Genomic DNA, 16,374 nt, shown 5'->3' with positions numbered 1-16,374 from the left:
TAACAATTCGTTAACTCAGTGTCTCGCATAACTTTCCCTGAGACTATAGATACATTTTTTTCCCTTTGGGTTTTGTTCCAATTCGGTTGTTTTCGGAGTTGTACTTGTTAGTCGGTATTGATTGGCGACTTGAGACACATATGTTACAATGTCATTTGATTGAATGTTGCAATAGTTGGGTTTTTTTTTTCAGAAGAAAACAGATGAGTGGTAAAGTTACTATTTCCATGTATTATTGGAGACAGATTGGCTCCATTCTGTTCCACCACTGTCCTTTCCGTAAATTCTATGTCAGCAGTTGAAATTGCCCATTACACATAAAGTTTAATTTCCACATCCTGGTTAATTAGGACTGATGAGTTCTTCTACACATGCACTCACAGACCAGAGTTGTACATTACATTTCCACAGTAAACCATTACTTCCTGTTCAGTTTGTGGTTTAGTTTCTAAGATAGAATACAGTTAAATGTCCTGTGTCCTGTTTTTGTTGTTGTTGTCATTTTCCTTTGTGTTCTCCCTGGATACGACACACAGTAATACCACAATGTGTGGCTTCAATCAGGCAAAGTGCTCTCAAATTGGTTTACCGGCACAATCGTATTTTCTGCTGGAACGGGATTCGATCGTAATGCATTGTCGCAAAACGCCCAACAAATGCTCGCAGTCCTCAACGTGCAGAGCAAAGTTAGAGCATGTCTGACTGAAGGATGCGGCGTCCCGCAGTGACTAAATACCAACATGTCACATTAGATGCACCTTCTGTCTTATCTCTTCCTCTCAGCGCGTCCGGGAAAAGTCATAAATAGGTTTGTACATTTTAGCTTCACAAGCTCAAACAAGCTTTGTAAATATGCACACAGAAATAAACAAAGACTGTTCCCCAATGAGATTAAACCTATTCAGGAGAAGTCACTTGATTGTGTAAACCACAAAGAGGAATTTTTAGTCCCGTTGTGCTAATTATCTGTACAGTTGATCTGCGCATGGCGCCTCCAGTCATAGAAACAGTGAGTTAAAAGTCTCCCAACATCACACTGGGTGCAAACAAATAAACTTCAGAGAGCACACACCCTTCTAAGATTTAATTTGAAAGTCATTTATAATGATTTTTTTCCCTTATTCTTGATCAGTGGTTTTTATAGTGTAGAGTGGATGTGAACTTATTTATTGTTTATAGAAAAAAATGTGATTGAAACTACTAATTGCTGTATTAAAATATCAAATCAGTAACAGTTGCAGACTGTATATGTAGAATAACCAGATATATGTAGAGTAGTGGCTTTTTATTGCATTCAACCAAAATGTACTACCCACAAACCCTTGCTCCTACATCACTGGAAGCAGAGTTATGTGATGATGCTGATGTGATGCTTAATCTACGTGAGGAAGAAGATTGTGTCATTGGTAATCACTAGATTCCCTCATTATGTAATATGACAACAAGAGGAAGAGAGGATTAAATGGTGAATTATTATGTGTGTGTGTGTGTGTGTGTTTTTCCTCTTAGGGCGACAGCGGTGCTGGCTCAGGCTGCGCCCTCAGTGGCTGAGCTGCTGGGTGGGCGGGATCTGGTGCTGCCCTTCTCAGGGATCAGTCATTTCAGGAAGGAGGTGGTGTTTGTGGGACTGACCAGCGGACAACACAGACACACTCTGGACAGCCTGGCAGGTCAGTGACGAGCAGCGTTTCACTCTCTCGGGTTGTCGGTCCTCTCTCGTCGTCAATCAATTTGCGATTTCTGTAAGTGTCGACTTTCACTTTGACTGTCACCGTGTGTCCGGCTGCACTTCACGGGCGGATACATTTCATTATGAGCGTTGGCTTGGTGTGAAATTAGCGTCAGCTGAGGAGTCCCGTCGCTGCTTGAAAGAGTTACTCCTTCAGACATCGCGCTGGTCTAAGTGCTGTTGTTGGGGTGGGTGGTTGCTGCTGTCACCGAGGCTTTAGGAGATTGTAAGGAATATTATGGCGGGCGATGACTGGGATTACCTTCTCATCCTTAAGCTTCACTTCTGTCCCGGTGTCACCTGTGCTACTGGTGAGTGGAGAAAAGCTGCAACCGGTGAAGGTTTTAGTGCAGGATTCAATTTTTATAAAAAGAATATTGTTAATATTAATTGATTCCAGACATGTCAACACAGAGATGCAAAAATCCAAAATGCAGACTATGTACAAAAAGAAAACCAATTTAGTCGTCTTAGTTCTTTAGTTCGTTGAAATGTGAAAAATAATGACCAAATCCGAGTAATCAGCATAAAAAAGGGCTTGTTTCGTCCTCATTAGTAGTTCTTTTTTTGTTTGTTTGTTTTTGCTCGTTCTGTGGGGTTAAAAAAGCAAAAATATCAAATTCATGCATATGGAGTTAGATGATTGTACCAGAATAAAACTTAATAATCAACCTTTTATGGGAGGCACAGAAAAGAAAGTTTATTCTTAAAGTAGTTGATTTTTGTTGATTTAAGGAGATTCTGGTTACTGAATCATGTTTGATCACATCTCAAATGATCTGATCAAATATTGTCCGATTTTGAGTTTCTCTTTCATACCCTCTCTTTGCTGATATGTCTTTGCGTGCACCTTGTCACACAATTTCTCTTTTGCATTTGTCTTCTTGCACCCGCGTGCACGTGCACGGATGCATTTGCACGTATGTTTTTTGTGTTGCGTCTTTAGCAACGGGATTAAGCCAACATTTATAAGAGGATTCCCTGCGCCTTTGCTTTTCTGACACCGACACACACACACACACACACACACACTGTAAATATGGTCACATGTACTTAACACTGTCCATTTCCTCACTGGAATTATAATCCTGCTTCGAAATGTAGAAAGATGCATTTGTCTACATCAAGAAATGTGGGATTTTTAATATGATATGTATGTGATTCCCAAGATGCCTGCTGGTCATAAATATGATAAGTGATTTTGAAATGTTGTCACTGCTTTGGGATTTTTTTTTTTTTTTTTAGATTCCCAAGCTGGTAATTCAGTGTATTAACTGTTCAGATTCAAGCAAATACGACATTTGGCATATTTCGCAATTGCTCACTGAGACAAATCCCCAAAGGAATTTATCCCCACGGCTCGATAAAAGCGACTGATATAACAGATTGATCTCTTGGAGGAAGAGAAACTTAAGTGGCGTTGCTATATGTTTTCTCTTTCCCCCCCCAATTAGCAAGATCCTTAAAGCTAACCTTTTAAATTTCATTAAATAAATCATATTTGTGTATATTTATCATTACACTGTATGGACAGATTCAACATTAGCTTATAGCTCAGCAAGACTTTTAACAAAGATTAAAGGGAAATTGTTTTAGTGCGTTTCAATGGAGCATTATTTCACCAAGACTCAACTTTTACCTTGCAAAAAAAAAAAAAAAGGATCTTTTGAAAAGGATGACCCTGGAGTAGCACGCAAACTCCTCATATCTAAATCTATATGAAACCATAAAACATACCGCTTCAGCTAGCTTTGTTGCTTTCTCTTTTTCTCTTTAATCTTTTTTGTTTTATTTGCTATAAATTTGTGTCTGTGTTTTAAAAAGTTTTCGCCTGCATTAAAAAAAAAAATACTGCTGCATAAATATAAAGTTCGATTCGTGGATTAAAATTCAGCCAAAATTCTGCCACTTTCCACATGGATTTAAGATTCTTGTCAAGGCTCCCACGTAGCCCTTCAACCAGGTGTATTAATGAGTCCTTTCCCGGTCCCCTAACTCTACAGGAACAGTACATTACACATAGAAAGGCCAAATGAGGACTGCAACAAGCAAAGGAAGGATAATGCAGGAAGTCAGACTCTGTTGTCATCTTGTCTGTACTCTCCACCACGGTTATTGATTATATACTAACCTTTCTCTCCCTGTAGAGCTCCTCTTCTAAAAATACCTCTGTAGCTTCCCTCTAAACCTCATCGGTGTGTGTGTGTGTGTGCTTCTTTATCTGGGTTTGTCTGCCCTTGCGAATCCTCTGTGTGTGTGAATTTAGTTTTCTTTAAGAGGTCACAATGTGTGAGGGCACGAAGATCCCAGCTGTTTTCAGCCCTCCTCAACTGGAATATTTGCATTATTGTTTACCTCAAATTTAAGAAAGGGAGGCTCAAGATGATCCCACGGAGGAAACGGGAGACACTAGTTTTTTAGTCTTTTATAACTGAGATCCTCCATTTGAGTCGGGTCAATGCATGTTTTTCGATATGAAGTGTTCAAATGTGTTTCTGTCACTTGTTCACATTGTGTTTCCCACTTTTTGTTGTCGCGCTGCAGGGCTGTTGCGGCGTCATTTTGCGGATCAAGGTCTCCTACAAGGTGACTGTCATGGGTTTGAACCTCACCTCACCATTATGAAGCTGTCCAAAGCACCGAAGCTGCGCTCACAGGTACGCACATAGTGTTCCACGCTCTGGATGAACGAAGCGCCAATCCTGGCGACAAAATCAATATTAAATATCTTGTTTACCTTCCTATCATTGGCAGTCAAGAGAAATAAAGCCAACAAACACTAGTGTTTGACAGCTGTATTATTACAGCATCATTTTTTAAAATCAAAATTTTTTTTTTTTTTTTTTTTATGTGTTTAGTTTTGGCTGAGTAAATCTCAGTAATAGTCCCACTTCTGGCACACTTCACAGATTTGCAGCAACGTTGGGGGAGAAAAAAAAGAAAATTGGGTCACTTTGAACTCACTCACTTTTTTAAATTGGATCTAAAGATGAAAGTCACACAACCAAAAATCATTCATGTTTTTCGTTGCTTATTCCCCAGCAAGCCTTCGGGCTTGGCTCAATGTACTGTCTGTAGGATAAATGGAGTGTTGAGATCTCATCAGCAAAATGGCAAACGGCAGAAAGTCTTTCTTGTCTGTTTCAGTTCAAATGTTCTGCAGAGATACAGTACTTCTGAAATGTGTCACTTTTCTCGAAAGAGCTGGGATTAGACTTTTCTGGAGCCGCTTTCTCGCGATGCTGCAACAACACACACTTTGAAACCCCGGAAATTCAATACAATATGCAAATTAGTGGCAAGCTTCGCTTTGAACAACTCTGAATTAGTGTTTACATGCATGAGAGAGAATAGTTCTAATATACACAATGCTCGCTTAACATACAGACAATGCAGTATTCCAGATATGCATGTTTCTTGATTCATTTTCTTGTAATTTATTATCATGGTGATTCACGGACAAGTAATAGTTAAAGACGATAATTAATGATTCCTGACCGTGTAAATACAGTTCCTCTCCCCTGTCTATTTATCTTTTTAAAATTGTTTTAATTAATCTTATATCAATAAAAAATAGAGCTGATACAAGAAGTGAGAGCTCACAACCAGAGTGACATGCCGAAGGCTCACTTCTCTTTTCTTGCACCTTGTAATTTGTGGAGACTAAATTGAGAAAGGTTCGAAATGGGTTTGCGAGATTGGTGAGGATTGTTTGTCGCAGCTCAGCGAGACGGAGCCTCATGGTCTCGGGCTACCTGTTCATTTCACACTCGGCTTGTGGTGGCAGAGTTTAAACTTCCCCTTAATGATCTGCACTGCCAATGTAATCACAGCGGGGGATGGCACGACTTCGACACACCCCGACAAGTGAGAGACAGAATAAGACAAATTCGTTCCCTTGCAGAATCCATTCCCCATGCCACCTTTTGTTTTCGTATCTTCTTTGTCTTCAACCTGACCACTTATTTCAAGTTATTCTGAAGTCAGGGACCGTTGTAGGACTTCTTTTTGTTCTTATGGCAAGTGATTGTCCGTATGTGCATAAAATACTTCCATTTGATTTTCAATAGCTAATCGCCTAATAGGTTAATATGTTGGTACTAAAATTGAAATATACCCTTGATTATTAATATATATTGGTGTGGAACTGGTTATCATTTTTGTGATTACTTTTTAATTAAATATGAAAGCACATTACAATATAAATAAGGAAGCAAATTAGTAAGGAAATACAGCAACATTTTCCTTTTTCCTATATTTTTTTTACTTTGCACTCACCTTCACCCCGGTAGCTGCCGTTTGCGTCATCCAATAGCTCCACACTGAAACTGGCTATAACTCACTTGCTTCAGTATTTTAAAAGAAAATCAAAGTGTTGTATTTCACAGTTTATGATATCAAGCCAGGCGACAACAACCCATCAAACAGAAACGTAGAGGAAAGAGAGGAAGTAGAGCAAGCATTTTAAAAAAAAAAGACTGAAGATGAAGGAAGACCAGGAGGAAGAGATAAACTGAGATAAGGTCATTTCTGCTGCAGAGGAAGGAGAACATCAATCTTTGCCTCTTCCACTTGGTGGTACTTTTCCCCTGCCTGGAGCCTCCTGGGCGGCGGCCATGTGTATCCTTTCACATATCTGTGTGTTTGTCAAGAAGTCATGTGTGTAAATGTGATGTAAACCAAATGTTGTCTTTTTATCCTTCAGGGCATAAAGCGTGTGGATCCCGCCCTTTACGTCAACTATACTGACAAGTGGGTACTGTCTGTCATATACTAGAACACAAGACATTGTGTATAATTGATTTGCCTATTGTATATCAGGGTGGTGCTGCAGGGTGGTAACATTATTTAAAAAGATCAGGATAACACAAATTCTGTTTTATATCTTGAGTGAAATGCTAAAAGTGGTGATTCTTTTTTGGTGTAAAGGTATGTGGTTATTAATTTTCTTTAAACTCAAAACAGTTTTTTTTTGTTGTTAATGTGGAAATATATATCTTGACCAATCATATATTGTCTTTAAATTTGCTCTAGATCTTTTTGCTCTCAGGAGCCACAGAAGCTCTCATTTTGCTCTGCTTTTTGTACTGTCATCGTCACTATTTCTTTCTTTTCCTTCAATAATCAGCTTCTTTGGAGACCAGACGGTGGAGCGAGTTGATCTGTGTTCTATGTTGAAGAAGAAGCAACAGGGTGGATATTACCACACTGAGGCTTCACTGCCACTCGGTGAGTAAACATGCATGTATACGTTTCTTAAGGCCGATATACATTCTGCAGTTTTGCCAGCGTTGGATGAAACGTGAGCAATCGCAGCGATCTGTTTGGATTGTAGTTTGAAATCTGTTGTCTTAAGCCGTACAGTGAGAGCGTTTTATGTTCACAGTCGTGGAATCGAACGTCGCCTGAGAAAATATTCTGACAGAGTAAGACATTTCACGGCCGCGGTTTTATTATACCGACTGCTTTTACAAGCTAAAAACAGAAAAGCAGCAGGAAATTACCATAATAGTTGTAAAATGTTAGACCAAATCTGCCTTCTCAATATACTTTCATATGTACATGCACCTTCCCTGCACATAAATACTACTAGAATAACAGCTCAATTGTTGGTTTACTTCACTTTATTACTTCTTGAGACGCGATCATGATCTCCTTGGGTATATTGTACGTCGTAGAAAATGTCACCCCTGATTCAGTGGAAAGAGACATTATGCTGTCAAGCAGTCTTTCTCAAATTTATGAAGTTACATCGCATTGTGTAGCTGTTAGTCAACCTATAACAATCACTGTCGGTCAGTCTTCAGGTTTGCATTGGGATGCCAATGGAATCTCTGTGAATGCACTGTTTTTCCACCAGAGGGCGCACTCGGCTCACTTACATTTCTTTTCTCCAGAAGCGGCTTCTGAAACTCTGGGTGCAATTGGCTCAAAATATGTTTTATGGTAATATCGTGCTAAATCTGGTGTTTTTATAGTATTTTTAATCTCTGTGTGGAGGCTGTTTGTGTTTTTTAATCATTCAAACCAGTGAGCAGTGCCACCGAGGTGCTGGGGTGCGAGAGAGGGCTTCTGCGTAGGTTTATGTAACACCATCAAACATAGCCAAAGCTAAAAAGAGAGGCAGACTGTCCGAATCAAACACCACGAGTCCACTCAAACTCTGATGTGCATTTTACATTGTACGTTATTGTTGAGCCAGGTTTTGAAAACTTGGCAGTATTTTAGAATAGAAACTCTTAATGTCCACGGAATGAATGGACAAACTGAAGCTATTAGTGCTTTAAACATTAAAACAAAAACATCTTTGGATGGACAATTCATGTTGTATAAGAGTTAAATAATGGCTCATTTCTAGGCAAACTCTGTGTCCTTCTTCTGCTGAGCTTTTTTGGTTTAATTCTTTACGATTTTAATACAACGCTTTTTAAAATCCCAACACATCGCCTCATAATGATACCATTTAAAATGCCTCCATAAAGGAAATGTTGTGATTGGGAAATATCATTAATGGGTTGAACTACAGTTGGTTTATGAGCATCCTTGTATCATAGAGCATTTTGCTCATCACTGCTGCAGGGAAACAATAGATATCACGGGAATTTGAGATGAAACACGTGTGGCTCTGTGGGTTTGAACCATAAAATGTGGATATAAAAGTGAATTCAGTGCCTTCTATGAAATATATCCAATGACATAAAAGGTCTCAATAAAAGTCTGTTTTGTTCAGAAATGCCCCACCAGTAAAATCACATGGTGCACAACAAAACACACCGCGTGTTCTTCTCAGAGTCAGTTATACTGCAGCTTTGCATGAATCGACTGTTGTGTATTTTTATCTGGACGGATCAGCATCTGTGTCTCTTCCTCAGTGATATATCCTTTAAACTTCTAGCTTCCAGGGTGGTCTGTGGTTTTTTTTATTCAGACCGGCCTTCTGATAATCACAAATCTGTGAGCCACTGGTGTACTTGTTCATGAGAGTAATGATTTCCACTCACACACGGTCATGTGCTAACATGTACTTGTACAGGACAATGTGGAATTAATTGATGAGACATTTTGTAATACTTACTGTCAAGCAGTTACACTAATTGTTGTGTGTGTGTGTGTGTGTGTGTGTGTGTGTGTGTGTGTGTGTGTGTGTGTGTGTGTGTGTGTGTGTGTGTGTGTGTGTGTGTGTGTGTGTGTGTGTGTGTGTGTGTGTGTGTGTGCGTGCGCGTGCGTGCGCACAAGTGTGTTAGCTGTCAGCGAGTGTAACGGTGCTGTCACAATGTTTTGTGGATCACTGGGCTGTCTGTGAGAGACAAAGAGCCACAGTGTGTGTGTTTGTGTTTGTGTGTGTGTGTGTGTGTGTGTGTGTGTGTGTGTGTGTGTGTGTGTGTGTGTGTGTGTGTGTGTGTGTGTGTGTGTGTGTGTGTGTGTGTGTGTGTGTGTGTGTGTGTGTGTGTGTGTGTGTGTGTGTGTGTGTGTGTGTGTGTGTGTGTGTGACAGACAGAGCAGAGGGGATGTTTACCTCACACTTCACATCGTGAAAAAAATCCTCTGTCTTTCATCAAGTGTTTTAAAAACAACAACACAAAAATGCAACATATACATATTAAAAATGATCTGGCATTAAAACTGAGCTCTGCACACAGCACCGTGCGATTGTACAAAGAGTGTTCACAGTGTGAAAGGCTTAAATACAAAGAAATAACATTGGCTTTGCGCAAGTGACGTTTTCTCAAGCGTACAGTTACATTTGTTTGGCCCCCGGGCCTTATGTTTGATACCCCTCCTCGACACATCGAATCATGCTCTTCCAAATCAAAATAAAGCCCTTATTTACCTGAAGTTGGCTTTGGTTTGGTGTAATTATAAATAAACCTGCCAGCAAGTTGTTGTAGTATGTTGGGTTTTGTGGAATATTTAATTAAGTGTTGGCTTTATTAGAACAGCTGGGTGTTTTTCTATTCAGTTTTAGTGACGTGTCACTTGGGAGTCATGGAGAATTGAATCTTCTTCAGCAGCTCCCTCAAACTGATTTATGACTGCAGGGGCGGGATTTAATTTCGATGGCTGAGCATGTGGTAAATCACATGCGAGATCAGACTAAAATCAAACCATTATATGAAAGAGGAAAGGGGGGCCACGTATACGCAGGGCAACGGAGAGACCAGGGGGGGGGGGGGGGGTGAAATGAATGCATGCAGGGGAACATTATGAGCGAAAACTGCCAAAAAGAAGCAGGTCCTTGTCGTATTTCAATGACATTTCAGCCTGCAAATCAGTTTCAATAGTAAACCTGCTCAGACGTCTAAAAACCTCCCACAGTGCCTGTAGCTGCTGGACTTTAGTGTTCAGCTTTGCTTTTCAAGTTTGAATTTACATGTTAGACAATAGTAACTGTGTATTTTTGTGACATAACTTGCATACAAATTAGGCTTTTATGAAAACACCGCATGACTAATTGCTTAGCAACACAAAAATGGTTCTCAAGCTAAATCTAGTTAAAATAGTGGCTCAGAGTGCTACTACACAGAGCTGTAAAAGATTTTCTAATGGAGCCAAACATCCGAAAAGAGCTGGACCATTTTTTCTTTCCCCCTGGAAGAAATTCTTGAGGAAAGGTTGATTACAACATTGAACAAAAATGTATTTATAACTGTAATGGTTCCAGAAGTGAACTGAGAAAATACATTCATCAGTCTTAAAATCTTTTGTTTTGAGATCAGCCAGCAGCCCCTCTTGCAGTCTAAGGCCTCTGCGGTCTGAAGCCAAAAAACACACGACGAGCACAATGTGGCTTCACTGTCTCCATAGGAGGGCGACTATTTGGCCAGCACGCCAGTGTCTTATGGCTTGATGATCATTGACCATGACGTCTCTGGCAGAAATATGTATCTGAGTAAATAATTCTCAATGAGATTTTTCTCTTCGCTTTGATGCTGTAACATATTTCATAAAGAAAGAAAAAAAATCCCTCATTGCATTCATCGTGAAACATAAAGAGTTCCATATATCTCAGTCTGTCACGTTGAATAAATAATACTCTTCCTACTGTTTTATAACCCTGGGTTCTCTCTAGATGTCAGTGGGCTTTTTCTTGCTGTGTGCAGTAGTCAGTGTCTGACTAAGTGTCTATACGTTAATCCTGTAATCCGCAGGACGACATAATCCACAGTAGAGGCCATGATACGCCGGACATTTGGGCGTGGCTTGTATCTTGTGATGGGGATATATTCACGATGCAGCCAGCAGAAAGCCCACAATCCCAAGTGTCATTTTTAATTGTGTTCAGTGGGGTTGACTTCTTATCTTGTTTGGTTGTTAAATTGGAAGAAGTGCTGCAAAATGCAAGAAACACAACCGTCGTTCCAGTTTGTTCTCCTCTGTACATTACATTCGGATTTCATTTTAGAAAATGAATTAAAAGGAAAAAGATGTTAAGATTGTATTTTGTTCCCTTGTGTTTAGACAGGTGGCACAAGTTCACACGAAAAGGTCTTTTCTTTCCGCACACAGCTGTGTTGAAATGTGACACAAATGTGAGTCAAGCACCGAAGATAAGTAAAAAAAAATAATAAAAATAAAAGTGTGTTCACTCATCAGCCATAAGAATATAACCAGGTGTTGTAGTTCCAGAAATAGAGTGCAAAAGGTGTTTGGCCATATATAATGCGATTCCCAAAAGTGCAACAACTGAGAATATAATAGAAATACTTCATTAATCCCCAGGGGAAATTCTTTGAGGATACCCACCAGTCACGTGCATCTCACGGGACCTGGAATAAACATTCAAGCAGCAACAACAACTCTCCAATTACTTTATTTATGTTAGTTCTGTTGTGAGGTTATGGAAGCTAAAAGAGGTTTTGGTTGGTATTGATGTGCCAGCATTTCCTTTTTTTCCTGCACATTTGTCAGCTGAACATCCACAAATTGAATTTAGTCTTCCACAACACCCTGAAATCTGGCAATTATGGTGGCCTTTTTAGCTTGTCTTGTTAAAAAAATAAACGATATTTGAGATTATTTCAGCTTTGCAATGTGATGGGTTATCTAAGTGGAATTAGCCATTAAAGACATGGTAATCCACAATACTTAGCATTTGGGGGGGGGGGGGGCATTTAATACTTAAGTGTGCCAGGAAAATATTTCTCAAACCATTATACTCGTATGGAATTCAGATCCTTCTGGATGTGGCAGCAGAAATATAGACTCATCAGACCAACCAGCGTTTTTCCAATCTTCTGTTGTCCAGTTATGGTGAATCTGTGTGAACTAAAGCCTCAGTTTCCTTTCTATTGTCTCATACTAATCTTTTGGCTTTTCTCCTTCGACAAACTGCCACTCACTGGAGCTTATTATTTTTTATTTTTTTAGTACTCATTATAAACAGTAAATATGTTTCTGCATAAAAATGAAATAAAAGTGCCTGAACAACTCAGACCAGTCCTTCTGGCACCAACAACCACGCCATATTCAAAGCCAGTGTACGTGTTCAAATAATTGTTCACGCTGATAGCTCATCTGCCAGTCAGATTGCAGAAACTCTGTGTATTAAGGCATGTAGCCGTGGTCAAGCTGCTCATAAGATCGATAATTGATGCGACTGTGAACGTGGCAAGCTATTATTTCAGAATCTTTTAATCTACTGGCAATTTCATGCACAGCCACATCGAAGTTTTTTTTTACCTGCGATATATTACAATGCCACGGCAGAAAGTGCGCGTGAGAACATTTTGAGGGCGGTTTTATGTTTTTGTTCTTGTTACCGTGAAGAAAATTGTTTCTGAAAAGGGCTCGTGTCAAGGGAATGTTTAGCTTTGCAGACACCACCTTCAACATATTGTAGGGTTATTCACTGATCTGTGCCGGTGATACTTTCTCCGTAAAAACCTCCGGCATGGCTGACATCGTGACCCACTGGCATTTACCGTTGGCATCTATAGCTTTACACCTACATGTATAAATGCATCCGTGAGAATGCCCACACACACATAAAAGCACCACATTAATGCAGCTCAAACAGATAGACAGATGAGGGCGGTTTGTTGCTTCGTGACCTTTTGGTATTTTATTGAAATAAGGCCACTCGGTGATGCACTGTGCCGCAAGTGGGGTTTTTTTTTATTTTATTTTTTTATCTATAAACCAAGTCTCTAGCAGAGTTCATTTTCATCTCGCCAGCTGACGCAGTTTCCTGATTAGCAATGAAGTGGGTTAATTTCTCTCCGGATAAACATTAAATCAGCAGTCTGGGATAATTTAAAGGTGGAAATTGAAGCGGAACGGTCTGTTTAACAGCATCCGGGAATTATTGACGGCTCAAATATTAGCAGACGAGTCAAAATAGCAGATGGCACGGACCAAACTGAACTTTTTATAATGTAATTGCCTGGCAGGGATTGCTAACATAAAAAAATGGCAAAGATGCTGAATAGGAGAACGCATTATATCAATAAATGAAATACACAGAGCAACTCTACTAGAAAGATGTTCATATTATGTTTTAAGACTGAGCAGATTGGTTACATTTTCTTCGTTTTAGTTCAATTCTAATTGAAACATTTTCTCGGGGCTGCTTGTGGATTTATTTTACAGTAAACATTGGTCATTATCCTCTTCAAGCTGGAAACACAAGGGCTTTGGGGAAATGATAGCAGTGAAACAGAAAACAACGATTCCTAAATATAATGAAGCCTCTATCTATAATTGCTTCAAGGCTCTCCAAGTGGAAAGCTTGGCATGTCGCTACTGGCTGTTTCTAATAATTGAATTTATTAGATTGACTCCCACACCTCTTTCCCTTTTTACATTCCTCTGAGAATGATGTTGCGTGAGCGAGGTTATGACTGTATGATTTGTTAAAAAGGAAGAGAGCATCAGAGTTAGACCTTTCAGTCAGTACATGCATTTCATATTCCTGTAACCAAAGCACTGCCAAAGTTATTGCAGTGATAGTGTCTCAATATGATTTATCTTCAGTAACTTTGAAGCGTTTGTAAAAAGCTTATATGACAATGCTCACCAGTTGGTGTACAGGTCACGCCCACTCCATGTTGCACAAACAAACACTTGATTGCAAGGTTGATGTAATGTGCTCTTGAGGCAGCCATTAGCGGCGTCTGCACCTGCAGCAGCACTGCAATCAGCTCGGCTAATTTAGAAGCCGACGAAACACTGTTGGGGTACTGTGTAGTTAGATTTCACGACTTAATGAAGCTTATTAATTACACCACTTTAAGCACTGCCAAACGTAGGGAAGTTAATAGAAGTCAGCAATGTGTGCAGTCATGCATGAACACTGCCAAGCCTGAAAGGCGCATTGTTTTCCAGTCATTCCCATTCTCTAGCGATTACTTAGTGTCATAACACCAAACCCCATCAAAATATAAAGGTTGGAGTCTTTGGCATTGTTTTCCTATTTCAATTATTTCAACTATGTTCCAGTTATTACTTACTAAGATGATGTCACGGCAAAGTCACTCACCAGGAAAACATGCTGCTTATTTTATTCCTCCAGATAGTTTGATAGAAATGACCTCTAGACACCAGAGGAATTATGAGTGGAACTTAGGGAGAGGGGAAAAAAAAAAACTGCTGTAAAGAAAGAATGACACAGTCCAGTTTGAATGTATAAACTACACAACAAACAAAATATGCTTTGGTTTTAATAATCTAGTTGGTTCAGTTGTTACCCAATCTTTAGTAAACTGTGTTAAAACTCAAAGTGAAGGTTTTTTGGTTTATCAATCAATCAATCAATAAAATTAAAAAAAAAATGTTTTTAAGTATGAATGCACTATATCCATATACACTCTTCTCTTGGACAAACTTTGTCTTGGACTTTTGGACACTTCAGTGGTTTTTGAGCTGTTGGGTGGCTCTCGCCTTACGGCAGCAGGAACAATCAGGGGGTCAAGGAGGAAACCGTTTCCCTACAGAGTTCTTTCACAGTGTGAATGAAAGTCTCTTCCTCCCACACATTGACAACACTTGACTCATGGTGTTTGCCTGAAAGCCCCGTGAGGAGCCAGTAATCTGTTGAGATGCCTCATGTCTTGGATAGTCTCTCGCCCCCCCCCCCCCACAACCCCAGTTTGGTAGAAAACTGGGTATACAAGATGAAACAGTTTGGGTAGAAGTGCATGGTCACAACTTAAGATAAAATGTTTGTGGCCCTCACAATGATCAGTTTTCCATCCTTGCTGCAAGGAGACCTTCACAGCATCAGTGAGAGATTCCGAGGCAAGTTAGGCAACTTTCCCCTTGTGTTGCAGTTCTGACAACTACTGGAAGGAGATATTTCATCGTACACAGTTGAGAATGTGACAGAGTGTGAGAACATGATGCCTGCTGTGATATCCTAGGAGTCCTTCGCTGTCATATGTGGGCTTTAAAAAACAGAAAGGTTTGATTGATACCGGTTCAACCTGTACTTTTCCAAGCGTCTTGGTCAAATCAACCAATATTTAATTCTCCGAAAGCCGAACTGACACTGTAGACATCTCAAAGGACAGAAATACCATGGAGTCAAATTATTGTGCTCCTCACTGAACAAGATCCACCTGGATCCTCAATGTGTTCTCGTAGCAGATAGGCCCTGCCTGGTGTGGTCGAAGCAATTATCTATCTAAGTCTGGTTTAGGCCAGCAAATAATAAGCAGCAGACAAGTCGCGCTAGCTTCTATAAGAGGATAGAAAGTCCTGTTGGAGCAAGATTAAGGATGTGAGAAAGGACAGCACAGAGAAGGACACGGGAGAACGTGATGCAACATTGACTGTGCAGATGGGAGAACGGAAGGACAAGTGAGAGGGGGACCAAGTGAGATTAAACAAGAATGATGAATGAGCGTTGGAAGAGAAGGGCAGAGGACAGAGACGACGGGGCTCGCAGAAGCAGTAGAATTAAACCGATAGCGAGGCTGCGATGGGCAGATGGAATGGCCAGACAGACGGTGTGGGGGGGGGAATTGGGAGTCTGAGTGAAGGTGACATTAAACAGGCGACTGAACCGGAGCTCAATATTGGAGGCAGGTTGATGAGGGATGAAGTGGGTCCAAGGGAGAAGGATTCAGATGTTTTGAGGCTAAGAGAAGGAAAGAAAGGAATGTTCATTATAATAACTGTGGTTTGAGAAGAGACAGAAGATTGGATTGAGGTCTGGAAAAAGAGAAATCTCTCAGGTCGTTTTGTGTCAGATGCACTGAGAATCACCTGAAACCAACTAAAATGTCCCTTTTCTTCAGACAGCCTGGTGCGAGGCCTCTGATTTAATGTCTGATTAAATGTCATGCACAAGTTGATAGTTCAAGAAACCTTGATTTTTTTTTTTTTTATGTTTCCGCTGCAACACGTGAAATAAATGGAATTTGTAAAATTAAATTGATCACTTGATCTGTTTTTCTTCTGATCTGCAATGAAATGTACGATACGTAACTTTAAATTCACAGAATCAGAAGCTCTCTTTCTTTAAATGCAAATCCATTTCCCTCAGTGGCTTCCAACAATTTCCATTTGAAAGAGAACAGAGAGATATGTAAATAATGCAAATAACCTGAAGCTGTCCCAGCAGTGGACAGAACAGAAAGCCCACAGCCTCACTCTGCACAGCTGAGTCAAAAAAGCAGAAAACTCTTCAGATGGGGTCGTATTTA

The 16,374-nt window shown here is 40.0% G+C and overlaps 1 protein-coding gene across 1 annotated transcript in view; it reads left to right on the top strand.

Moving 5' to 3' along the window:
- Nucleotides 1-16,374, top strand: part of akap7 (A-kinase anchoring protein 7) — a 41,363-nt gene that overhangs the window by 2,906 nt on the left and 22,083 nt on the right. The window contains exons 6-9 of the mRNA XM_080513683.1: nt 1,510-1,670; nt 4,274-4,386; nt 6,435-6,481; nt 6,858-6,958. Of these exons, the coding sequence (XP_080369809.1) occupies nt 1,510-1,670; nt 4,274-4,386; nt 6,435-6,481; nt 6,858-6,958 (422 nt within the window). The remainder of the gene's footprint in view (nt 1-1,509; nt 1,671-4,273; nt 4,387-6,434; nt 6,482-6,857; nt 6,959-16,374) is intronic.

Source organism: Blennius ocellaris (genome assembly GCF_963422515.1).
Source record: "Blennius ocellaris genome assembly, chromosome: 18".
Lineage (NCBI taxonomy): Eukaryota > Metazoa > Chordata > Actinopteri > Blenniiformes > Blenniidae > Blennius > Blennius ocellaris.
Note: the sequence above shows the minus strand (reverse complement) of the source record. Positions and strands in the feature narration are given on the sequence as shown.